Source organism: Malurus melanocephalus, unplaced genomic scaffold, assembly GCF_030028575.1.
Source record: "Malurus melanocephalus ecotype Western Australia unplaced genomic scaffold, MMel_1.1 scaffold_362, whole genome shotgun sequence".
Taxonomy (NCBI): Eukaryota; Metazoa; Chordata; class Aves; order Passeriformes; family Maluridae; genus Malurus; species Malurus melanocephalus.
In genome coordinates this window covers 542,586-566,870 of record NW_026623594.1, presented here as the reverse complement: position 1 = coordinate 566,870, position 24,285 = coordinate 542,586, and the positions used below count along the sequence as shown (strand labels likewise).

The 24,285-nt window shown below is 47.6% G+C and overlaps 3 protein-coding genes across 4 annotated transcripts in view; 2 read left to right on the top strand and 1 right to left on the bottom strand.

Moving 5' to 3' along the window:
* The window catches only part of KIF20A (kinesin family member 20A), a 9,676-nt gene extending 9,560 nt beyond the window's left edge, over positions 1-116 (bottom strand). The window contains exon 1 of the mRNA XM_057378482.1: positions 60-116. The gene's annotated coding sequence lies outside the window, so the exon portion shown is untranslated. The remainder of the gene's footprint in view (positions 1-59) is intronic.
* Positions 117-308: 192 nt separating this feature from the next.
* BRD8 (bromodomain containing 8) lies at positions 309-17,504 on the top strand. 2 transcript variants are annotated; one of them, XR_008966151.1, is made up of 22 exons: positions 309-362; positions 634-730; positions 1,551-1,620; positions 1,875-1,924; positions 2,776-2,898; positions 3,043-3,123; positions 3,533-3,597; positions 4,151-4,287; positions 6,146-6,290; positions 7,432-7,641; positions 8,047-8,327; positions 8,817-9,272; positions 9,614-9,707; positions 9,920-9,966; positions 10,316-10,530; positions 10,795-10,887; positions 11,074-11,142; positions 11,853-12,030; positions 12,669-12,773; positions 13,707-13,751; positions 14,352-14,528; positions 14,878-14,940. XR_008966151.1 is itself a non-coding variant. In XM_057378494.1 (21 exons), the coding sequence occupies exons 1-21, from the start codon at positions 344-346 to the stop codon at positions 14,935-14,937; spliced, it is 2,811 nt and encodes a 936-aa protein (XP_057234477.1). In that variant the 5' UTR covers positions 309-343; the 3' UTR covers positions 14,938-17,504. The 2 variants fall into 2 exon arrangements, 1 of the variants encoding a protein (XP_057234477.1); XM_057378494.1 differs by lacking the exons at positions 13,707-13,751; positions 14,352-14,528 and adding an exon at positions 4,706-4,921 and having other exon boundaries at positions 14,878-17,504.
* A 69-nt stretch (positions 17,505-17,573) lies between these two features.
* Positions 17,574-23,823, top strand: LOC130580775 (bromodomain-containing protein 8-like). Its single transcript, XM_057378495.1, has 7 exons — positions 17,574-18,190; positions 19,218-19,490; positions 19,891-20,094; positions 21,336-21,481; positions 22,154-22,240; positions 22,551-22,619; positions 23,566-23,823. Exons 2-7 carry the CDS (start codon positions 19,218-19,220, stop codon positions 23,786-23,788), a joined length of 1,002 nt encoding a protein of 333 aa, XP_057234478.1. The 5' UTR covers positions 17,574-18,190; the 3' UTR covers positions 23,789-23,823.
* The last annotated feature ends 462 nt before the right edge of the window (positions 23,824-24,285 follow it).

The following is a 24,285-nucleotide window of genomic DNA, read 5'->3' as shown; positions in this document are numbered from 1 at the left end:
CTCGCCGCCGGCCCCTCACACTCGCCGCCGGCCCCTCACACTCGCCGCCGGCCCCTCACCCTCCGCCGCTGAGGCACCCCCACAACTCCGCTGGCCCCACTGTGCTCCTCGCTCACGGTCGCGGTTTCAAACCTCGCCGCCCGCCCGCTCCGCCAATGGGAGCGCCGCACGCGCGCCCCGCGGCCAATCAGCGCCCGCCGTTGGCATAAAGGGGCGGGGCCCGGGCTACTGGCCACCCAGGCGCGAGCGCAGACGGCGGAGGGGGCGTGGCGGAGTTCGGACAGCTCCCGGCGGGCTTTGCGCGCGGGGCCGCCCCTGCCTCCCTGAGGGCCGGGCGGGGAAGATGGCGGCGGGGCCGGGGAGTGAGTGCGAAGCTGGGCGGGAGACGCGGCGGGGGCGAGCGGCGGCGAGGCTGGGGAGGAGAAGGGGAAGGGGAATGACCCGAGGAGAACGGAGCGGTTGCGAAGGATCTTCCCGGGAAGAGGCGACGGTGGCGCGGGGCGGGGCGGGGCCAGTGGGGCGGGAGGATGGGGCCAAAGTGCCCGGGAGGGGAGGGGCCAGCTGTGGGAACCGCGGGTTCGAGTCCCGGTGTGCCCGGTCCCTGCCCCCGCGCACTCCTGCCCTGTCCCGCAGAGCACAAGCTGCTGAGCGCCGGCCCCACCGAGCCCTGGTCCATCCGCGAGAAGCTCTGCCTGGCCTCCTCCGTCATGCGCAGCGGTGATCAGAACTGGTACGGGAGCGGGGGAGACGGGCGCCATGTGCAAAGCAGCGGGTGCCGGGGCAAGGCATGGGCTGTGACCCCACTATCTCTGTTCAGAAAGAAGATTGGGTGTTAAAGGTGCACCTGGACAGATATTCTGTTGGCTTCATAACTACTGTGTAAAATTGGAGGCGTGTTAATCAAATTAAAGAGTGGTGAGAGCTGGAGAGGTACTTTGGACAAGTATTTGGAGTGTCAGGACAAGGGGATGTGGCTTCAAACTGACAGAGAAGTTTGGATTGGAGATCAGGCAAAACACCTTTACTGTGAAGGTGGTGAGATGCTGAGAAGGGCAACTATGGCTCCCCATCCCTGGAAGTTGGATGGGGCTTGGAGCAACTTGGGATAGTGAAAAGTGTCCCTGCCTATGGCAGGGAGTTGGAACAAAATGATTTTTTGTTCCTGAAACAAACCAAACCCATTCTATGATTCTGTGTTTATAATTAGACAAGACGAGTTGTGGACAATAGTGATATTTGGTAACAGATTCATGTGCACTGAACCTGTAGCTCTGTTTTGCTTCATTGTTCTCAATAAAGTAAGGATTTTGTGGAAATGTAATCATGTAACCAGAAGCAAGAAACTTGCTTCTCAAAGCAAAAGAGTGAAGTTATTGCTTATTAGGATGAGGCAAGTATTTTTGAGTCTTGTACAACATAACAACTCCTTGGTGAGGGTATCATGTTTAGGGTCATTATTCAATGATGTCAAGACAGGTTTGAATCTTTTCTCTGCATGTTGGTTGAGGGAGAAGGTGAGTTGATGGTGAGTTGCTGTTTCTCTCCCCCAGGGTCTCGGTCAGCAGAGCCATCAAACCTTTTGCAGAGCCAGGACGTCCACCTGACTGGTTTTCCCAAAAGGTAAGATACTGACATTTGAGTCTTGGACACTAAATCTCTACACAATCAAAGATGCCATACTGAGGATGAATTAAAGATTAATTCCGTGCTTTGTCCACAGCTATTAAGTAAGACTAACTAAAGAGATTCTTCACCAGTATATGGTTGAGGTGTGAAATTCCTTGCCTCAGGAATTTGTGGATGTCCATGTATTTTGGTGTGTCCTGCTGTTTGGGCAAGCAAACTGTTCTCTGACTTCCTTTGTTTYTTCTCAGCACTGTGCATCTCAGTACTCAGAGCTCTTGGAGACCACGGAGACCCCTAAGTGAGTACAAAGTCTKCAGCAGCTTAGAAGGGACTCATGGGTTCTTATAGCAAAGTCCTTGTCACTGTTAATTCACTATTCCCCAACCAACTTCYTCCAAAATGAGGGTTCCAGAATGAGAAAAATCAGTTGGAATAGCTGTTGTGGATATGTAGTGGAATCAGGGTGTGTGAAAGATGGGAAAGATAACATTGTTTCACTGAAATAAAACACTACATGTTAGTCTTACTGATCAGAAGTTTTACATATAACTTTTTCATTCAGAATAGGAGTAGAAAAGAGAAGAAGTGAGACGGGAGATGTTTTATAGTTGTCTCTGTTTTGCAGTGGTTTCTTAACAGTTTTCTTACCAATACTTTGTGGTCTCAGATATTTACTGCTCTTCATTCCAGACATTTTGTTTGGGGACTTCACATTAAACTAACTTAAAGATGGGATGTTTAAAAGTAATATTTGTGTATGACTGGTTCATTTATGAATGATCTTCAGTGCTAGAGTTGCAAAATCAAAGGGCTTAATAGAGTTATTGAGGAAAAATAATAGATGTTTCTTCATGGCACTGCAGAATTTCCTCTTGGAGTGGAATGATTTTTTTCACATTGAGAATTTTTGGTGGACTTACATCTTTGATCTATTCCTGAAGACTTTAACACAGGTTCATTAAATAAAGTTTTCAGAAGGGATCGTTTGAGCATTGTACTGTCTAATATAATTTAAGGGCATTGGAGGAAGTTGATTTTTAGTGCAAGCCATGTTGTGAATGACAGAAAGCAGCTATATATGAAAGAAGAGCTATATATGAAAGGGTTTTTTGTGTTTTGTGTGTGACTTTTTTTTCTCTTATTCTGTAGGAGAAAACGTGGTGAGAAGGGAGAAGTTGTGGAAACTGTGGAAGATGTTATTGTGCGGAAACTGACTGCAGAGCGCGTTGAGGAGTTAAAGAAAATTATTAAAGAAACACAGGAAAAATACAGGTACATATCAGAGGTGTTAACATGTTGCACGTTTGAGAGTCCTGTCCTGAAAATATTGTCTAAGTGGGCTGGTGATTGGAATGAAAATGCTGCTTGGGGTGTCCAGTTCAGTGATCAAAAAGTAAAAAGATKTTATGATTCCAGGCAACTCAAGAAGGATGCAGAGCTGATCCAGGCCGGACACATGGATAACAGACTGGAGGAGCTGTGCAATGAGATTATGATGTGGGTCATTTAATTATTTCTTCTGAGATTGTAGTTTCCTGATGCTCTCTTTGTCAGGCATCTCTTGCTCCACATACTTTTTGTTAAGAGAAATGGGGCAGCCAGGCAGATGCTTTGGCCTCTGAGGGGGGAATCAGCCTGTTCTGGGGGCTACCTCAGTAAAAGGCTTGGCCATGGCTTGCAGCACCATGCTTGCTGTCTCTTGACAATCAGGTGGAAGTGAAATTTCCTGCCCAGTGTGTAGTTTTCTGGCTCTGCTCCTCTCCTTGGGGGATTTGAGCCCAAGTCTGAAGGGGTGGTTTCATATTCTCTGGACATAACGGGGTGCGGGTCAGTAAAACTCATTTTGAAGAAGGAATTAAGGGGAACTGAGACACCCTGTGACAGCAGGTTTTGATTCTTCATACAGAAAGAAAAAAATGGAGGAGGAGGAGGCAGAAGTCAAGAGGAAGGCTACAGATGCTGCTTATCAAGGTAAGCTGGAAATGAGCTGCCTTCTTTTTCCAGAGATGTGTCTATTTATCAGAACATTTAGAAAATACTCAAGTCTTGCTAAGACCTGCAGAAGGAATTCGTTGACCCTAGAGTTGGAGAGAAAGGTTATGTTCTCTTTCCAGCACTATATTTGTAACAGGGTTTTTTTTAAAAGGAACAAAATCTGTAGAAAAGATGTATCCAAAGGGAAGCAGGATTGGTAAGGAGCTCTGTGGTCGAATGTCAGGCTTTTCAAACCTTTACTTTTCCCTGGTCATTGAAGATAAAAGGAAGAGACTTTTTTCCTGAATGGTTAGATCTTCATAACTCTTGAGGCATTTAATTTGGAGGTGGGAACTGGTTTCTGCTCGAGAAACCCGCAATTGAAGTGCCTTACCCAAAGTTAGTGTTATTTGGGAACTGAGCCTAGTGTGAAATTCCTGCAGCATAAATTGTTTTCTTAAAGTTCCTCCCGATAAAAATCTGAGGTAACTCTCAGGGACTGTCCAGGATGGAGCAATGCAATCTGACTTTAGTTTCTRTTCCCTTCCAGCTCGCCAGGCCATTAAGAACCCACCTCGAAGACTCACGGGTGTGATGGTTCGTTCTCCCGCTGGCTCCACCTCCCCGGGCGGGGATTATTCCCTGGGAGATCTGTCCCAGCCGGCTGGGGATGAGGCCAGTCCAGGGGTAAGGATCCTCCTCTGGGTAGGAGGGGAAGTCCAGCTTGGGACATGGGGCTCTGCATCCATCACAGAGAAGGGGCCTGGGGAGAAGCCCTTGCCTTGCTTTGCAGACTTCTACTGCTGTAGTGTGGTTGGTGACAATGCTCAAAATCCATGTCCTCGTCCTTGTCTGTGGTGATCCGCTGCCTGGATCAAAGGCCGTGTAGGGGCATCAGTGGGTTGGCCAGGCAGTTTGTGAGTGCCTGGGAAATGGCACTGCAGGGCAGGGAAAGGGTGAAAGCACATGCCTGGAGTAGGGGCAGCGAGTGAATGGAGTAGGTGTCTGTGGTGTGCTGGATCAATGCTCTTGGGGGAAGCAGCAAGTGGGGCTGGTCCGTGTGGTGGAGTGTGGCTTTGAACAGTGTGGTTTTTCTCTTTCTCAGGTCACGCCAGGGACATTGCCCAGCACCCCAGTTGCCTCCTTCATTGGAATCCCTGACACCCCTCCAGGCTCTGCTCCCCTGGATGCCCCCATGACCCCAGTCACTGATGATTCACCCCAGAAAAAGATGCTAGGACAAAAAGCAACTCCGCCTCCTTCCCCTCTGCTCTCAGAGCTGCTGAAGAAGGGCAGTCTCCTGCCCACAAGCCCCAGGCTGGTATGGAGCTCTCTGCTCATATATACAAGCACACAAACAAATTGCTCCAGACTGTCCCACAGAAAAAGGGGGATCTGCAAAGACTTCTTAAAAACATGCAGTTTTGTGAGAGTCCCAGCAGAAGGGATATCTGAGAGGTGTAAATACCCCTGTGAGCCACAGAGGTGGGACMATTTCCCAACAGGACTGCAGGGCTCATGCAGCACATAGGGCTGTCTGTCCCCTCAGTCATAAGGAGTTGGAGTTGCAGGGTTTGCTACAGGAAATTTTTCTTCTTAGGGGAGGGAACTTGTTAGTCAGCATCATCCCCATCAGCCTCTGTGGAGCTGTTCTTGGTGATTCCTACACTGGGCTCACRGTTCTTTACATCTTATCCAGAAGTTGTGTTTCAGTATTTTTAATGTGTCTTAGCATAAGAGTAGGGAATCCTTGAATGGGGTTTATGACCTATGGAATGCTTCAGTTGTCTCCTGACTGTAGACAGTTACTAAAATCACTGTGCTAAGAGCCCACWTGTGGTGTTAGTGACTCTGGAAGTCTTAGGAGATACTGGCACTGCTTAGAGCCCAGTTTGAACAGCTCAAGGCCTGGGTTCCCTGGGTTAGTGCTTGTGTGTTGGAGTAGGTGTGTTGATGTTCACTTTTTTCTTTATAGTAAGATGCGGGTTTTCTTCTATTTTTTTGGCTTGGGTAAGTGTTCCGTAGGTTTTGTGTTTGCAGGATGTAACACAGAGTGGAGCAGGGAAAGGTAATGGCTGTGAAAGGCTGTGTTTTCTTTGTAGGAACAAGATTACATCTCTTTCAAGGTTCATCACCGGTTCACTGTGTGCCCTTGATAGAGTTACTTTCCAACATGGTACTTCTGTTTCTCTCAGCTCAAAATGAGGGATATTTCTGTGCCATCTCAGAGTCTAGAGACACTCGTGAAAAGGATTGTGAGGTTCTTGAACAGAGGAACTATGTCAGAGCAATTGGTGCACTTGGCCTCATCTCAAAGGAAGGTGGCACTGCAGCTATGCTACAGCTGAAGATCAGCAACAGAGTTTCAGACTCTCATGTTCTGCACTTGTGTGAGGGGCCTCAGGCAGGGACTAGCCTGGATTAAAAGTGCAGAAGAAATGCTCGGACAGCAAATGGTTGTCCTARTCATGGAGGTGCATATCTGGCAGAGAATCACTGGTGGGATGGTGTCTCTGGGTACTTCAGTCTCATCCTCCTTTGACAGGTCGGTGAAAATGAAATGGCAGTGGCTTCTGGTCACATGAACAGCTCGGGAGTGCTGCTGGAGGTAGGAAGTGTCCTTCCAGTGCTGCACAGTGGGGAAATGCAGTCGGCACCTGGTGCTGTCCCTGCATCTCCAGCTGCTTCAGGTAACTCGAGCTTCTCCCTGTACAGTTCTSCCTTAAGATGCATCTTCAGACTGTTCTGTGAATTCTCATGGGAGAAAGATGAAGGGTGTCTAATCTGGCTGGTTTGGGGGCTTCTCTATTGGTTGTATTCCTGTTTCTCTAGCCTTGTCCATCTCACCCCTCACTTTTTTAAGATCCTAATCCTTACAGAAAGAAGAGTGACTGAAACAGACTTGATTCAGTACTGATCCATGCAGTCTAATTTTCTGGGTTTGACACTGGCTAATACCAAGCATYTGMGTGTWGAAAGAAAGGGTTTGTTGACAGGAMGTTGGGAAAAAAATGGTCTAGATCTGATTCCAAATCAAACCTGTGGATCTGGAGAACTCTCCTGTGCCTTCCCTTTGCTGTATCTTGGAAATCTGTTCARGRTKATRCCACTGAGCTCCAGAKGAAGTTCCACAGAGTGGGGGTGAGKGGGACAGTGCAAGGCTCTGCTCTGGGCTTTTTYAAAACAAGCTGCCTAAGGTGAATTTTTTTTTTCTCAGCTCCTTCCAACAAGTGGTTTAATCACAGTGTCTACAACTGACAATTTATGTCATTCATTCTTACAGAATTCCATACCAGTAGTCTTGCTTTCCTTATCCACATCTGTTTTTTTTAAAGACCTGTTAATTTGGTTCAGACAGTTCAGTAAATTCAGACTGGAAGTTACAGATAAATTGAATGGCAGCCTTTGATAAGATGAATTCTTCAGCAAAAACCTGAAAAGAAATCCCCTCTGCTCCCTCCCAGCTCCTGTGATGACTGTTTGTCTTGGCTTACCTTGTGTGGCTCTCTCAGCACTGTTTTTCAGATTTCCCATAATGGTTTTGGGATGAGCCTTTGGAAGGGCATCTCTGTGCATGTGTGCCTTGTTCTGTGCAGCCCTTACTGTGAGCGCAGTGTTCTGTAGCTGCATGATTCCGCCTCAGACTGCACACACAGTGGGAGTCATTTTTGGTGCAGGTTCTCTGTACAGCTTTTGGGACTGTTTATAGGTATCTCTCTGTGTCTTTTCCCAGAAGAAGCCACCAGACAGTGAAGAGCCCAGTGGTGGCTTTGTGGACTTCAGTGGTGGCTGCTTCTTGCTCATGTGCTTTTCCCTTCTACTCTCTGTTAGGTGCTCCTACGCTTTCCCGGCTTTTAGAAGCTGGTCCTGCACAGTTCACCTCACCTCTTGCTTCCTTCTCCGCTGTTGCCAGCGAGCCTCCAGCTAAGCTCCTGCCACCCCCCGTAGAGCCTGTGTCCCAGGCCACAATTGTCATGATGCCCACGCTGTCAGCACCAGCCGTTGTGCCACCAGCTGCAGCTCCAGAAAGCGTAGCCACAGGTGCGTCCCTGAATTACGCACTCCGAGGTCATGTCCTGCTGGAAAACAGAACCTTCCATGGGATCAGCACCCAGCGAGCTCTCAGCTGGGCTTTATCACGTTAGGCTCACCATCCTGTCCAAAAAGGATGGTTATGGCTGGGTTCTGGAGTAAACAGATGGTTTTAAACAGGGTTTGCTGGGTGGGGCKGGGGGTGCTGGTGATTTGTGGTTCAAGGGCTGGGATCTCACTTTGTTTCTCCTGTGGGAAAGCAAACTCTAAAGTTGTCTTTTATTTATCTAAGCTGTGKTGGTGTGGGTGGGCCTGGGATACTTGTGGTTGGTCCTTGGTCTTATCCACTGCAGTGTTTATCTGGGCTGGACTTCTCCASCTTGGTCTCTGACTGTCCCTCTCATCCTTGTGCAGTGAGCCAGCCAGAAGCTTGTGTTTCCATGGAGGCAGTGACTGATTCCCACACTGTGACAGTGTCCATGGACAGCAGTGAAATATCAATGATCATYGATTCCATCAAGAAAGAGTGCCTGGGTTCTGGGGCTGGCAGCACTGCRGGGTCTTCCAAAGATCACTGCATGGATGGGAAAGAAGATCTGGATTTGGCTGAGAAAATGGATATTGCAGTGTCCTAYACGGGGGAAGAGCTGGACTTCGATACGGTTGGAAATATTATAGCCATCATTGAGGACAAGGTAAACAGGGAAAGCAGAATGCCGGTGCCTTTTGCTCCACATTCARCTGGGTTCATTTCAAATGATTGCTGTTCACCAGTTTAGTTAAACAAGCAAGAAAGAAACATTCCAAAATGCATATTCTCATGTCATTTTCCAGTTCCATAAGAAAGGACACCACTGCTGTTTGTCTGACCACTGGTGCTCTTTTTCAGAGTGCAGAAAGAAGTCTTTCTTGCTTGTGTTGGGTAGGGTTTGGGTCATGTCTCTGGCAGACAGATGAGCACTGCTTGAGCATCCTTTCCAAGAGTGCCCTGTTTCTGAACCTGAAGCTCCATGGGAGACTTCCGCAGGGAATGATACAAGTCTGGTTGTGAAAGACAACTTTGTAAAACAGAGTAGACTAGATTTCCACAATTGTCTCAGCACGAAATAACACAAACTGCTCTTTAATCCTGTTTCTGACCTTGGCCTGCATGCTGTGTGTTTTTTTTTTTTTTGAAAATAAAGGTGGACGACCACCCTGAAGTCCTGGATGCAGCAGTTGTTGAGGCTGCTCTGTCTTCTTTCTGYGAAGATACCGATGACCCTCAGACCCTTCCTGGCCCATGGGAACATTCAATTCGTCAGGAGCATGAGAAACAGGCCCAGATACCCCAAGTGTCTGTGACTGTGAAGCAAGAGAGACTGGAGTGTGAGGAACCAGAGGCAAAGGGAATTCGTGACCTAATGGGCATTGGTGAGCTGGGGTCAGAAATAAAGACTGAACTTCCAGAGCAGGACCAGACTCAGCTGGGCCCTGAAGAAACCATACCAGCAASTGCAAGAGTGACAGAAACTCCAGAACTTAGAAACCAAGAGATAGAAGAAGATCAAAGAGCAGCTGTAACATCAGGAGAGACTTCTGAAATCAAGATAGAGTCGTCCCAGGCAGAAGATGCAGTGCTCAATCCAGTGAAGACAGAGGTATGTGGTCAGAGAGGCTGTCTGGCACTGGTGTGGGGAAGAAAGGAGCAGCTGTGGCAGGTAGGAGAGAAGTTTAGAGGAAGGATGAGTGCTGGTTGAAGGTGACCCTTCAATGAATGTGACTGACTGTTTTCCTGGGAGTCAGGCTGCTGATGTGCAGAGCAGCTCCGCTTTAGGCAGTACCTTTGTGTATCTCCCCCCACCCATGAGAATTGCTGCTGGGAAGGTGTTTAGTGAACCTCATTGCCTTGAGTTAGGTTAGGGTGAGTGAGATGTGCCCACACCTTCACTGAAGTAAGCTGACACAAACATCTAGATTTGTGCATTTCTCTTCCCTCCAGACCCCACCTGATGATGATTCATCCCCTCCACAAGTCCCAAATGTGAGTGAAGACTCCTCACAGGCTGATGTTCAGCACAAATTTGAGCTGTCAGGTAACTTAATTCAGCTAGGAAATCTTTTACATGCAACATTATTAGYTGGTTAGTTGCTAGTTATCTGGTTYAGGTTTTTTGGGGAGGAGGGAGAAAAGATCCGTGTAGGAACAGTGGTAATTAYTGCAGGACCGTAGGCATCGGTGCAGGAGCTTTTTTAGGAAAGACTGCTTGGGAGAGTCAATCTTTCTGCATTTCTTTTTTTTTCACAGAGTCAATAAAGGAGGAGGCCCAAGCTCTGTTTAGGAGTCAGATGAAGGTAATTCACAGTTGGTTTTAGTCATTTTGAGTTTATTAGCAACATCTCACTGCTGCTGCTTCTGTCTGCWGAAAAGCAAAGCTTGTTCAGCTTTCTGCACTGAGAAGTGAGCAGTCTGCAGTTGCAGCAGCAGGGGAGATTGTTTCAGACTGTAAGTGTTTGTGTATGTGGTTCTGGGTCTGTGGGGAGAAGCAGGGCAGGCTGGAGAGACTGGGGTTTTGTGGAAGTGCCTGTACAATTGTCAGCATCATAACCAGAGAATCACTTAACTCACAGAACCATAGCTGCTTTGGAGGCTCTGYGTGGCTGCTGTAGCTGGCTGTGCCGGCTCATGGACTCTGTGTTTCAGGAYGGGCAGGGTGAGGAGGATGATGAGGATGGTGCCAGTGAGGCTGCCAGCTTGGAGGAGCCCAAAGAAGAAGACCAGGGTGAGGGGTATCTCTCAGAGATGGATAACGAGCCCCCCGTGAGCGAGAGCGACGACGGCTTCAGCGTCCACAACGCGCCCTTGCAGTCCCACGCGCTCGCCGACTCCATCCCCAGCAGCCCGGCCTCCTCGCAGTTGTGAGTGTCAGGGCACAGAGGCAGTGTAGGATTCCCGTTTCTGGTTTGCTCAGTGGGTTCTGAGGGAGAATTTGTTGATGATTTGTCTGATTTTCCTTGCTTAAAACAGCAAGCGTGCAGACAGCACTCCAGTACTAGCTCTCACTTTTTCCCTCTGTCTTTGGTGTGGATTAGCGTGGCATGTCAAGGACAAAACAAACCATGAGTTTTCTGCTGTGAGGCAGTGTGCAGACTCCTGAAGGAATTACATTCTTCTTTTCCCAGCTCAGTGTGCAGTGAGGACCAGGAAGCAATACAGGCTCAGAAGATCTGGAAGAAAGCCATCATGCTGGTTTGGAGAGCTGCAGCTAATCACAGGTGAGTTTGATGTCTTGGCAGAAAGAAGTGACTAATCCTAGACAAGTCTCCACTCTCCCATCTCAGAGGCTTATCTCTCTCTCCTGGAGAGGGTGAATCATATTGTTACAGACAAATAAACAGGAGAGTGTAAAACAAATATTTACCAGCAAGGAGAGGCGCTGAGTGAACTCTTTGTCTCTGCAGATATGCCAACGTCTTCCTACAGCCTGTAACTGATGACATAGCACCAGGCTATCACAGCATCGTGCAGAGGTGAGTCTGAGCAGTSTTCTGTCATAGAACTCTGTATATTTGCATATTTGTAGGGATTTCTGGCAGGAACAATGTAGTTTTTGCCTGCCATACAGACTTGGAAAAGTCTTTTTTCTGATATTATTCAGTCAGAAGCAGGTCTCCCCAAGAAAAGGGTCATTGTCAGTAACAGGCACATCCCTGTACACAGTCCTGACTTTGAGTGAATTACACTGACTTGCACAGAATATCTTATCAGTAAGGTGAAACTGATCTGTTTCTCCCAGTTTTTATCCAAGAGTAGGATTTAACCTTCAGAATTGCTAAAAGCTGTTCTTTAATCCGCATTTTTTACTGCCCCAGATAGTGGACTTTTCTAGAAGTKCTACCAGAATCTGCTGCTAGCTTTTGAAATCTCTCCTAAACAGTTCAAGCTCAGTGGCTGCAGCTCTAGCTGCTTAGTGTCTCTGTCAGTAATGCCTGGAGAAGGCAGGTGCCTCTCCTGAGGAAWCTCTCAGGCTGTTGTTACCTTTCCAGGTAACTGCTGGACACCTTGTGTCTTCTGACCCAGGCCTTGGTACTGGGGAGCACGGCCCATGTCAGGGAGAACCCACTCAGCTAAATAAAATAGATGCTGTAATTAGGCACATCACAGACTCAGAGCTGTTTCCAAAGGAGAGGGGAAAGAGTTAAGCATTTTTGTTGCAATTTTGCCTGCATTTTTTTCACAGACCAATGGATTTATCTACCATCAAAAAGAACATTGAGAACGGGCTGATCCGAACCACAGCCGAGTTCCAGCGGGATATTATGCTGATGTTTCAGAATGCAGTGATGTACAACAGCTCTGACCATGATGTGTACCACATGGCTGTGGAGATGCAGAGAGATGTCCTGGAGCAGATCCAGGTAAAGTACTGAKCTGAGGCCAGTGCAGGACAGAGCATCTGCCATGGTCCGTAGGTCTGGCTGTAAGATCATAGTTTCACTCCCAGTTTGTTTGAATGCAGTGGGTCCTTCCCTGCTTATCTCTCATGGTAGCTCAGGTRTTTGTGTTGAACTGGGTTGTGGGTGAGTTAAAAGTAACAAGCAAAATTTTTTTATAGGTTCATCCCAAACCAATTTCAAATGTAATTTCCTTCAAGGAAATGCTTAGGCCAGCAAGAACCAGGGTGTGGTTCAGGAACAGAAACAAGCAACAAGAGCAGTGAATGACAGGGGACGCGACAGCTTCTTTGGGTGGCTGTGCTGGTTTATGTTGATGTAAAGTACACATTAAACTGCCCTGTGAATYTATGCTATTTGAAATATCCTTTGAAGCAGAATGTCCCAGCTGGCAGGGCTAAGAGTTTGAATTGGGGTTTTATAGTTCCTCAGGACTTGTGGCTTCTGAGGTAAATAGGGGAACTTATTCTGAGCAGCACACAAGGAACTGAAACTGCCTCTGACCCAATCAATCCCAGCCTGTGGTCTCTGATAGTTAACTGACATGCACTTACTGAGCTTGTTTTGCCTGACAATCTTAACAGAGTGTGGTTTCCTTGCAGCAATTTCTGGCCACACAACTGATGATGCAAACATCAGAGTCAGGGATCAGTGCAAAGAGCCTGCGGGGGCGAGACTCCACTCGCAAGCAGGATGCTTCAGAGAAGGTGAGAATGCTGCACCCTGTGTGAGGGCACTTGGGTTCTTCCGAAGAATCCCAACATACTGCATGAAATTACACCAAGGAGGCAAAATGTTCTTTGAGACTGCAATGGCTCCAGCATCTTCATGTGAACAAATTTTCTTCAAATGTGTCTKTTGATTAGATTTCAGTTCTGTAGAGTTGTACAGCATTCCAGAGACAGGTCTCCTGAGTTTTTTTGGTAATCCAAATACTTCTATTACCTGTTTTAAAAACAGGTGATAAAAGCTGCAGGGAAATTAGCAAAGTTGTGGAAGAAGTGTGAATATTCTCAGGAACATGGTGTGACTCTTGRGGATGGGCTTTCAGGGCARGGAGTTGGTCAAGATGATMYTTGTGGTTCCCCTCCAAYTCCACAGATTCTGTGATTCTGTGGTATGACAGAAAAGTGAAGGGGGAATTGCCATATCCTTCACTTTCTAGTCAGGTTTTTAGAGATAAGGAATCTGTCAGCTCTGGTTTGCTGTGTAAAATGCACCAGAGAACYTTTGAATTCCACACCAATCTAAGCAGTGAAGGTTTGTTTGGGGTTTTTTTTTCCTTCTGTACATGCAAACTTGATGAAGGGATCTCAGGTACTCTCAGCTGGTGCACACAACACTTGTGACAGCAGGGACTGCCTGCTTAGCTCTAGTGACAGCTGCACCGAGCAGAAATTGGTAGACAGGGCAAACTTGCTATGGCTGTGGAGGGAATATCCCTTTCCTGGCATTCTGACTCTCGCAGTATCCCTCCTTTTGTCTGTTTTTATGTTCCTGCTGCAAAAGACTGACGCGCTGTGGGAAAGGGAGTGGGGCACATGTTTCTCTATGCTCGTGTGTGGGCTCAGTGCTTCTGTGTGGTGTGTGCRTTTCCATAGCTGATGCCTGATAAGTCCTTCTGTTTGGCCTTTTAACAGGACAGTGTCCCAATGGGCTCTCCTGCCTTCCTTCTCTCTCTCTTTGTAAGTATTGAAAGGCTCCAGCAGGTTTTGCAGTTCTGCTGCCAGGTGCTCTGTTCCTTGTCTGGGTGATCACTGCACTGTCACAGCATCTTTAGCACTGCAGCAGGGTGTGTTTGACTTGGGGGCTGCACCACTGTGATCTGGGAAGAGACATCTCAGTCCCTTATTCTCAAAACGGGTGAGTGGGTGGGGCTTCAGTCCTTTCCTCTGGTTCCAAGTGTTTTTGTTTTGTCATCTGCTTTTGCTTTTTTCCATGACTTCTCTCCTGCTTTCTTTCCATGTAAGTGGGAAGACAAACCAAGTGGTGCAGTCCTGTAGTTCCTTCATCTCTCATGTTTATACAGCTGCCCCTTCCACACATCCGAGGCAGTACAAAAGGTCTTGGGAGAGCAAGGAGTCAGTCAGCTGTGTACTCCTTTATCTGTTCCTGGTCCAGAAAGCAAATAAGACTCTGCAGAAATATCTTGCTCTGTGCCCCGTGGTGATCTGGAAGTGTTTGGAAAAATATTTCCTCTGGGAAACCCCAAGTCTCTTGAGTTACTGTGAGGAGAGAGAGGAGGAAGATGGAGAGCTGTTCTTATCTCTCACTTGTATCTAAAGACAGTGAAGTACTCCAGGAGAGGCAGCAGATCAGCCAGAGAGAGAGGGCAGCGGATCAGAAGAAGCTCTCAGCTCACATTCTGCTCATGGAAAGGAGATATCTGGAGAAACTAGGGAGCTAGTGCCAGGGACACTCAACTGGAGGAGCACTTCCCATAGGGATCAGCAGCTGGTAAGGTACGTTAGTCAGCAGTTTTCCTCTTCCCACCATAAGTTAGAATCTGCTGCTTAGGAGAAAACCCGCACTGTCYGGGCTCCAAAAGCATCGGTCTGGGCCAGAGCTGTGTTGCCTCTCTCTGCCCTGGCTCCAGCAGTGCACAGATGCTGCCAAGCCCAGCACCCTGCTCTGTCCAGATCCAACTTTAGGTAGGTCTGCAGGCAGGCTTTGGCAGGGACAGCTTCCCTTTCTCCTAATTGGAAGGCAGGAAAAGTTGTTGCCAGATGCAGAATTCGCTCCCTCCTCCCGCTGTGCTGGAGGGACGTTCCTGTGGGGTTGTGTAACTGTGTTTATTTGCCTTCTGAGCAGGACGGAGGCACCAGAGGGCGGCGCTGCGCCATCGAGGCAGACATGAAGATGAAGAAATGATGCTGCAGACGCAGAATCCCAGCAGAATCCCAGGCATCCGGAGCTGGAGTGCAAGCAGGCAGCTCTTAACTGCTCTTGGAGGAGGAAGAAAAGCTGCAGGTCCATTTCTGGGACCTGGTTCACCACCTTTGCTTGCCCTTCTGGAAAGCAGTGTCTTGTCAGAATGTGTAACCCAAAGAAACTTCCCCAGAGGGGAAGACCAGCCCCCCTGCCTGTTTTAGGGCAGTCGTCTTGGGCTTCATCAGTGTTCTGGTGTTAGCTAGCAACTGGTGGCTCGTATGTACTGTAATGTGAAGTGTACAGATTTTTACTAGTGATGTGTAAATGTGATGTATATTAAAATCTGGGAACAAACCCGTGTGCAGTGTGCTGAGCATTGCAGCTCTGCAGGGAGGAACCCTGTGGTGCAAGCCTGGATTCCCACCTGGARTATCTGCAAAAATAATTCTCTTCCAGTTATCCCTGTAGCACACAGGCATGGCAGAGCTCTGATGACAATCTGTAAATCACGGGAGTGCTGCACAGTGCTTGGATGGTGAAGGAGAGGAAGATTCCCTGCCTGAGTGTGTGAGGATACAGCACCTCTGTGATGACACAGGAGATCAAACCTTGAGAAGTTAACTACCCCAGGCTTGTTTGAGCTTTCCTTAGGAGAAAATGCATTGAAAAAGACTTGACATTCTTTTCCCCGAGAGCTGTGGAAGCCACACTGGTGAGAGTGAAAATCTGTGATCCCAACACCTGTAGGCAGGATTGCCAGTACCTGGTTTCACATCTGAGCTTGTGCACTSTTTCTACTGGAAATTACAGTAATTTTCCTCAGCAACATGAAGGTTTAATTCTCTGCAAGAATTTCCAAGTCACTTTTTCTGCTCATATGACGTGAGATAAAACTTGCATGTTTTCTGCCCACACAACCTTTCACGGGGGAAAAAAAACAACAAAATGACACCATCCTCCATGGTTGCAGCAGCTGGGAGTGCTCTACACTCTGCAGCATGTCCAGGGTGCAGCTTTCTGGTAGACAGGTTTCAGGAAACTGAGTCACTGGGATTAAGAGCAGAGGCATTGTTGCCTTATCCAGTAAGAGCTCTTGATTTTCACAAGTTCAGTGTTGAAGTTGGCCGTGCCTGCTCTGTCAAGTCGGATGTATTGCTGAGGTGTATTTTCACCAAGAGTCACCTTACTGATGTGGAAATGCTGAAACTCCCTTGGTTTGGTGATTGGTTAATTGTCCTTCACAACTAAACCCGGGAGTAAATTTCTGATTTGAATTTTTATTTTTCTCAGTTCAWAGCACAAAATGTACCGGGTTCTTTGTCTTTCATGTATTTTATGGATTTAAGTTAGAGACAAAGTTTTTAGCAGGACCCATTGTGAYAGGATAAGGTGATGGTTCTAAACTAAAAGAGGGTTGATTTAGWCTCAAAGATTTCTCTTTTTACAATRAGGGTGATGAGACCCTGGCATGAGTTGTCCGGAGAWGCTGTGGATGCYCCATCYCTGGAAGTGTTGAAGGCCAGGTTGTACAGGGCTGTGAGTAACTTSAGCTATTTGAAGATGTCCCTGCTCATTGCAGGTGGGCTGGACCCAGACAGTCTTTAAAGGTCCCTCCCAACYCAACCTGTTCCATGATTCTAAACTGAAAAGAACCTCTGTGCATTCCTTTACTTCATTCTGCTGCTCAGAGCAGGGCCAGCTTCAAATATTCACCTTACACACAGTCAGAATTCCCTGTGGTGTAACTTGTCATCCCTTTCTGCTTTCACTGCTGGGCAGAGAAGAGTYTGGCTCCATGTGTGTAACACTTCTGCCCTGCCATTGTCTCTTGGAAAATTCAGGTGCAGCACAGGAGACCTTTATCAGGCCCTCAGAACTTGCTGTCATCATGGCAAGCAGTGCTGTTCCTTCTTACCTTTGGTTTCTGCTCTTAACCAGGTATTTTTCTCTCACCCTTTTTTTCATTTCTCATGACATTTTAATAGTCTTTAAAGATGTTTAAGAGCTTTAAAACTCCAAGATATGATTTTCTCTATGGAGCCTCATTGCCTCTTTACCAACTCCTCATCTCATGCTCCGACTATTTACTAATTCTTTTCTTCCTAATACTTTGTTCTAATCTGTCTAGTACAGAGCTGATGTTTTACTGTGCTGCATCTCCCAGCACCCACCCTTTTACAGACAGATAAAACTGTCACGCCTTTCTGGGTTTCTTCTTAAACTTAAATGACATTTTACAGAGCATAGGGTTGGTCCCATTATATTTAAGCTTCTTTAAGGCTCACAAATGAATCCCAGTGGGTTCTGAGGTTTATTCGCTCACTCAAATTGTTCTAAAACCTCCCCTGTTGACATTTTAATTAGAAATCATCTCTCAGAACCATCCCAAGAGAAGGTCTCATGTGAGCTCCTCTGTGCCAACTGCTGATAACGATGATTAATTTGGTTTTTCCARCTGGCCCTATTTTCCATTGAGATGTTTGGCATTGATCATGTGTCATCCCCACTGATCATCTGGCAGGTCTCTGCTTCTGATGTTTTTGATTAGGTTTTTTGTTTTTATTTGCTTTTATGTCTTTAGCAAATTGCTCTCTTTTTCCTTTTTTTCTTTTTTTTTTTCTTTGCCTGCTTTATGTGGATTCTACATTTCATTTATTAGAGTTCAGGCTTTTATCATTTTTCTTGTTTTGACATGTAAGTTCTTTTTAAAGACTGTCTTTTTGATTTCTAACAGCTTTTTCCCAGAACAGCAAGGGTTGCGCAGTGTCTGATCTCTGCAAAGTGAACTAAAACTTTCCAATTTGAGAGAGGCTCCTTGCTAGTGATTTATGTAGCCAACATAATTAAGAACTGTCAGGCAATTCTTAATTAAAAGTTCATGTCTGTGTCATTTGTCCGGAATTGGTGTGGAGCTGAGCAGTCTGTGATTATTTCACTCATCATGTCTTGCACTAACACTGCTGTTCTGCTCTCTGGTATCTCGAGTCTTCCAAGATTCAGTAAAACCRAACATAAGGCTGAAGATCTCGTTAATCTTACGCCCAAGTTCCCAGGACTTKCTGATTTTCAACCTTTATCCCTCTGGAGTACAGAAAGATGATCACAAGTGATCGGATTACCCTGGGCTGAAGCTTTTCTGTGCCTCTGCATGTGGCAGCTCTGCTGAAGCTGCAGGAGAGAGCTCCAGGCACAGAGTTTCTCTTCAGATGGGATCTCAGTTTGCCCAACTCCCTCACCTGCAAGCTGAGAGCAGGTAATRTTATCTCTTACCTCATCAAATTTCATCTGCTGCCACTGAAGTGAACTTTGAAAGAGGTTTCAGAAGGACAGACTTTCAGATCCCAACTCTGCTTGCAAGTTCACAAAATAAACAAACCAGTTTTCTCATCCCAGACCCAGAGGATTCTGTTTCTCCCACTTATGCACCGTAAGCTGTATTTGGAGCTGTGCTAGCAGTCCTGAGAAGGAAAAGCCAATCAGTGAGAAATGTGCTTGTTCAAAACTGAAAAAATTAGGTTGTACATAATTAACTGARGACTCTAAAGACAGTGTTAATTAATGCATAGAATTCTCCATAGGTGCAGCATCCAGGCAGCTCCAGTGCCAAGATGCAGATTTTGTGACATCTTTTACTGTTGTACTTCAACTCTGCAAGCAATTCCCCAGGCTTAGAGAGATCACTGTGCACTCATTCAGTAGAAGGCACTTGGGCATGGACTAATGAACAGAAATCAAATGGTTTCTTCCTTTTATTTTCTGAAATGTGTGGAACTGCTCTGTCAGTGTGTGACTGTGGTTTTAATTCTTCTGGTTCAGGTATATGAAATGTCCACCATCCAGCTAAATCACACCTGTCACTTTCAAAACAAACTTATCTGTAAGGTTTGTAATAAGTTATCTCCAGTATAAAAAGTTCTYAGGGGGCAGCAAAAGGGATTTCAGTGAGTTTTCCTTGGAGTCTATTTGTTCTGAGGTCTGCAAAGGAGCCCCAGCAGGACGCGGTTTGAGTTTGCTGGATGCCTTCAGCACCTTAAATATGGAGCATCCAGCAAAGCCACGTGCTCCTGGCCGGCTCAGAAAGAGCACAGCAAAAACACCAGAAAACCTGAAATTCAATTGCTCTGAAGCAGCAGTTGGTGTTGCAGAGCTGCAGCCCTGCCACGTGCTGTGTGGTGAACTCAGGTTTAGGCTGCTCACCTCAGAGTCCTTCCAAGGGTTGAGGCCCTCCAAGTGTGCTGGATCATGGTACAAAGAAATTGCTGTCTTCTCATTGTTTGCAGATGGGCTGTGCCTTGAAGTCAGAGTTGGAATCTCTCATCAAGTCAGAGAACAGTGATTCCCAGTCTCTTCCTGACTGGGATTCAAGCATGGATCTGGATGTGAGCAGCTGGAGAAATACTGAAGAGGAGGACATGGGGAAGCTAGAGGGGAGCAGCCAAGAGACCGACCATGAGATGGAGCTGAGTGAGCCTCTCTGGAAGGATGAGAGTGAAGATGACCAAGAGGCAGAGAAACCATGTGAAAGCGACAATCTTTTCCAGTTCCTCCTGGAGGTAAAGCTGTTTGGATGACAGGAGTGGGGGGGTAGCATAGTTCAGGGCCTCCTGAAACACTGGGATTTTTAGGGCCTCCACCATCCSTACCCACAGAAACAGTATGGGGGCACAGCAGGTGCTGTGGGTTCACTTTCTCTCTGGCCCAAGTCCAGCCTTTCCTCCCATTTAGAGTTCCCACTGCAACCAGACAGCTGCTTTGCTAAAACACAGTTCACCCTAAAGCACAGAAATGTCAGTGAACTGACACTGTAATAATAAAAGAGTGCTTCATCAGATTTTGGAAGGATCCCTAAAAATGGAAAGGCGTTCGTGAGTGGTTGCAAAAATAGCATCTCTGCTGTTTATTTCKTCTCCCTTTTGCCTTCACAATTTGAAGTAATAAATCACTGTCTTGCAGGTAACCCAGATGCTGGAATCTTTCTGCATTAGCAGCACAGAGTCATCACAGACTCCGTGGGATTATTGTGGCTCAGGGAAGCAGAGTGATGGGGAAGATGGGAGATGCCAGGAAAAGTCCACAGGAGCAGCAGTCTCGGGAGCAGAGGATAGTCAGCCACACATCCTGGCCAAAGWTGAGGAAGAACACTTCCTGGGAAGAGAGGTAGGAGAGTGGTCCTGAAAGAGCCTCTGGCCCTGGGTGGGAGATGAGACAGTGAAGGAAGTCAGATCTGAGAGATAGGGAAGCCCTGGGTTCTGAGTGGGGAGACAGGACATAGGAGGAGAGAGGAGGGAGGGGAGCACAGAAAGGTGATTTTTATGTRTAGCTGTGTATCTTTATAAACAGGAAGCTTATTACAGATGAAACYCTCAGATGTGAGTTGGAGGAATTGCTCCTTGGCAGTGTAAAGGTGACTCATGAGAGCTGGCAGGCTGCTCTCAGGTTTAAGGCAAGGCTGGAATACTTGCCTGGTTCTAATTGCTGTGTTTTGCAGCACAGCTTGGCTGGTTTCGGGCCCACGTGGCTGTGCCAGCAATACCATCTGCCCCTGGGGATTGTCATGTCTTGGAAACAGGCACTGTCTAGCCTGGGTTTGYATCAGTCCTGTGTTTGGGGGGCTGTGGGCTCCCACCAGCCTGCCAGCTATTCCTGGGAAAGTAATACAGTAGTGAAGGATCAGTGCCATTTTTCCACACTTGTTCACTTGCAAACTCGGGATGCTGRAGACAGAAAACCTCCAGGGGTTCACCTGTTCAGCCAGCTCAGTGTTATTCCCAACAGTTACTCTGCTCTTAACTGCTGTTATTCCCAGCAACTCCTTTGCAGTTTTCCCAGTGATCAGTGCCAAACACAGCACAGTGTCCAATTTCTTTCTGAGAATTCTTCTCGTGTTTCAGATCTGTTGAGTATTCTGAGGTGCCCCTGCATGTAATCCCACTGACATTTCACTGACAAATCACTACCACAACAGAACCATTCTCCTTCCTGGCTGAGTCTATTCCCTGTCATTTTSATGTGGGAGTTTGTGAGGAAACAACCTTGTTGAACTCCAGGGGTTCCTGTTATCTGTATCTCAAGCTTTAAGAAGCCTCAGGCAGTCTTACCTCAGCTCCTGATTGCCCTCTCTACATCCATGACTATTCCCAGAGAGCAGACAGACACAACACCGGGCACCACTCCGCTCCACAGGGTTTGTGTCAGCCTGGGGTGGATGTGATCCGTTGGATGTGATCCCATCTGTTTCTGGGAAGGCCTGGATGAGGTCAAAAACATCTTCCTCTGAATAACAGAGAGCAAGCAAGCTCCCAGCTGAGCCTGGATGCRGGAAAGGAATATGCAGCAGGCTGGATTCTAGATATCAGGTGATGAGCTGCCGTTTTAGATGTATCCTCTCTGCTCTTCAGGGCAAGACTCAAGAGACRCCYRGAGAACCACCCTTGGGTGAGCTGCRTCCACCAGAGATGAGYGCTCAGGCCGTGGATCCAGAGGACAGTGACAGCACCTCTGCAGCTCCAGTGCTGGACTCCACAGGCTCTCCCAACATGCACCTGTGAGTACTTGGTTCTGCTCCCTTGCAAATGCAGCAGAACAGAGTCATTTCCCTTGTCACGCRTGAGAACAAATGCATGGCACAGGTCACATCCAGGAAGGTGAGATAGCCAGGGAGAGCAGGAGGGAAGGAGGTTAACTTGTGCCATCTCTGGATTTGTCAGTAGTTTAGGGCATTGATTCTAATCTGAAGTGAGAAGAGATTAAATAAGAGATGAAAAGGAAAATACATGTTTTCTCGAGGCAAATAGGCCTGGTGTGAGCTGGACCTCAGGCTCTGTCAGGGAATGCACAGCCCAGCATTACCAATCCCCTCTGAGCCCCTGCAGGTGTGCCAGTTACATGCAGGCTCTGCCACATGTGTGATCACTTGGACTGCCTTTCAGAGAAAAAACGTGGGATTTTGGGAGCTCAGTGAAATTCTGAACTGCAGAGTAGCATGAGGTTTTCTATCCAGTTTGATCCTRCTCTTTAGCTCAGCTTTGTTTTTACCTCTTGTCCTGCATCTTCCTGCACTATGGATGTTCCGTTGTGCATTCCAATGCAGAACACWCCCACCATCACACTCAGGCTTTTTGTAGCTTCATCCACCTGGATGTGGTGGGTGCCAGCAGAATTGTCACCTCCTACTTTGTCTCGAGTGTGATGATCTGGCAATGTCTTCACTCCACAGGCTGCAGCCGAGCTGTAATAACCCCCTCCAGCACCTGATCCTCAGGAAAAGGCTGCTGTCCTTCTGGAGGATGATAGCCAGTCACAGGTACGTGGATCAACATGTTCTGAGTCCCAGCTCGTGTKTCACCAGGCCTAGTCCTCCCCTCACAGAGGCTGGCCTGTCTCTCCAGGGCTTTGCTTTGGGAACAGATGTCTGCTGCAGAGCTGGAGAGAACGTTGCATATTGTTTTCCTCTGCTTAATGTGGCAGAACCCAAATGCTGCTTCCTACACCGCTGGCACAACACTGGCTGTGACCCTCATGGCAAGCAGGGAGAGGCCAGCCCTGCTCCATGTTCCAGTGCTGTGTTTGGTGCAGGGGCAGGCAGAGAATGTTCTTTATCCTTGTCCCTGTAGGTTCAGCAGACCATTCCTGAAACCAGTGTCAGAGAAACAAGCCCCTGGATACAAGGATGTGGTAAAGAGGTGAGTTCGTGGAGGAAGTGCTCACTGGTTGGTTTATCTCTGGTTATTTTCTGTCTTCTCTGATTTCCAAAGGGCCAGTGGGATGGTTTCCTTCCTTCTTTCCTAGAGTTTGGCTGTCACCAGCATCTCCCACTGATACCTTTCACTAAAACTCCCTTCTGGGTAATTAGAACCTGGAAGCTTGCACTGACTCTGGAGCTGGTGGGAATTGTGCCTGCCCTCTGCAGGCATTGCCTGGCTGGCTTACCCCAGGCACAGTCCCTGGGCAGGGGATCCAGGCACTGCAGCTCAGCAGTCCCTTCTCCCCAGGCCCTGAATGTGCCTCAGGAGATGCCCCCTCCTCACCCGCTGCGAGCGCCCCAGATGTTTCACTCTCAGCACAGAAGTGGGTCACAAGAATATTTCCCAGAGAGATTAATGGCATTTTTCAGAGCTGAATCATGTTCTATTCTGGTCACAGTTGTCCTCTCTGCAGCCATTCATTTTCCCATTCTGTCAAAATAAGGGAAGTAATATTTATTCCCTATCATGTTCCCCTTACCAGTACTGCTATTTTTGCTGGTGGCACCATTCGATTTTAAGGGAGTTTAATAGATACCTATTTTAGTAACTTTTCTTTCTCCACTAAGACCTGGTCTGACTTCCTGAAGACTAATTAATGCTTGCCTTCTCTGGAGCTCAGCATCCCATTTTTTCCAGAGGTGACTGCTAATGACCTGCCAAGTTGATTGGATAGCAAGTGTCGCATTGGCTGAACTTACTTTTGTCTGGCTTGGAAGAAAAGCCTTTCTCACTTCCCCCCTGTGTGTCTTGAGCARTAAAATTAATTGAAAATAGCTGTGCTTTCAGGGCCACCCTGAAATGAGAACAAGCACTTTCATGCAGATCCCGAAGGATTCCTGGCCCTGGGTTGGAATTTAATTCTTCTTCTCTCTGTCTTTTGTAGACCCATGGATTTAAGCAGCATAAAGAGGAGGCTSTCAAAGGGACACATTCAGTCCCTGATGCAGTTCCAGCGTGACCTCATGCTCATGTTCCAGAACGCGGTGATGTACAACAACTCGGACCACCACGTGTTCCACGTCGCTGTGGAGATGCAGCGAGAGGTCTTCGAGCAGCTGCAGGTCTTGGCTGAAGCCCTCCTGTTCTCCAGGGACACTCTGGAGTGAGGGAGAAGGTAACCAGCCCTATCTGAGGCCTCTCTCAGTTGTTGTGTCTGTGGTTCAGGGAGCCTCTTGGACTCAGGGGAGGTGCTGCCATGGCCTTGGGGGGACTTCACTGTCCCCATGCTGGCTGCTGCGTTGATAAGTTGATTCAAAGCTGTTTTTGGGAGGGTACCATGTTGGAAGCCTCCATTCTTTTTGGGAAAAGCGATGTAGCCCTGCAGGGAGAATAATTCCCTGGGATGAAAAGGGAGAAAATCCCGTGTGTGGCCAGGTGGATGAAACAGGCACAGTCCATGCCGGTTTCTGGCTGCGCACTGGGCACGGCAGCGTTCCCGCGTTGTGTTTGATGTGTTGTGTTGGGTCGGGTCGGGTGGGTCCAGCGTCACCGGCACTGACCACACCCAATAAAGGCCCGTGTTGAAGCTTGTCCSGGTCTGTTTGACACAGGAACTGCGCCTGGGACTGGGACTGGTCCAGAAAGGGGACAGGGGGTGGGACCG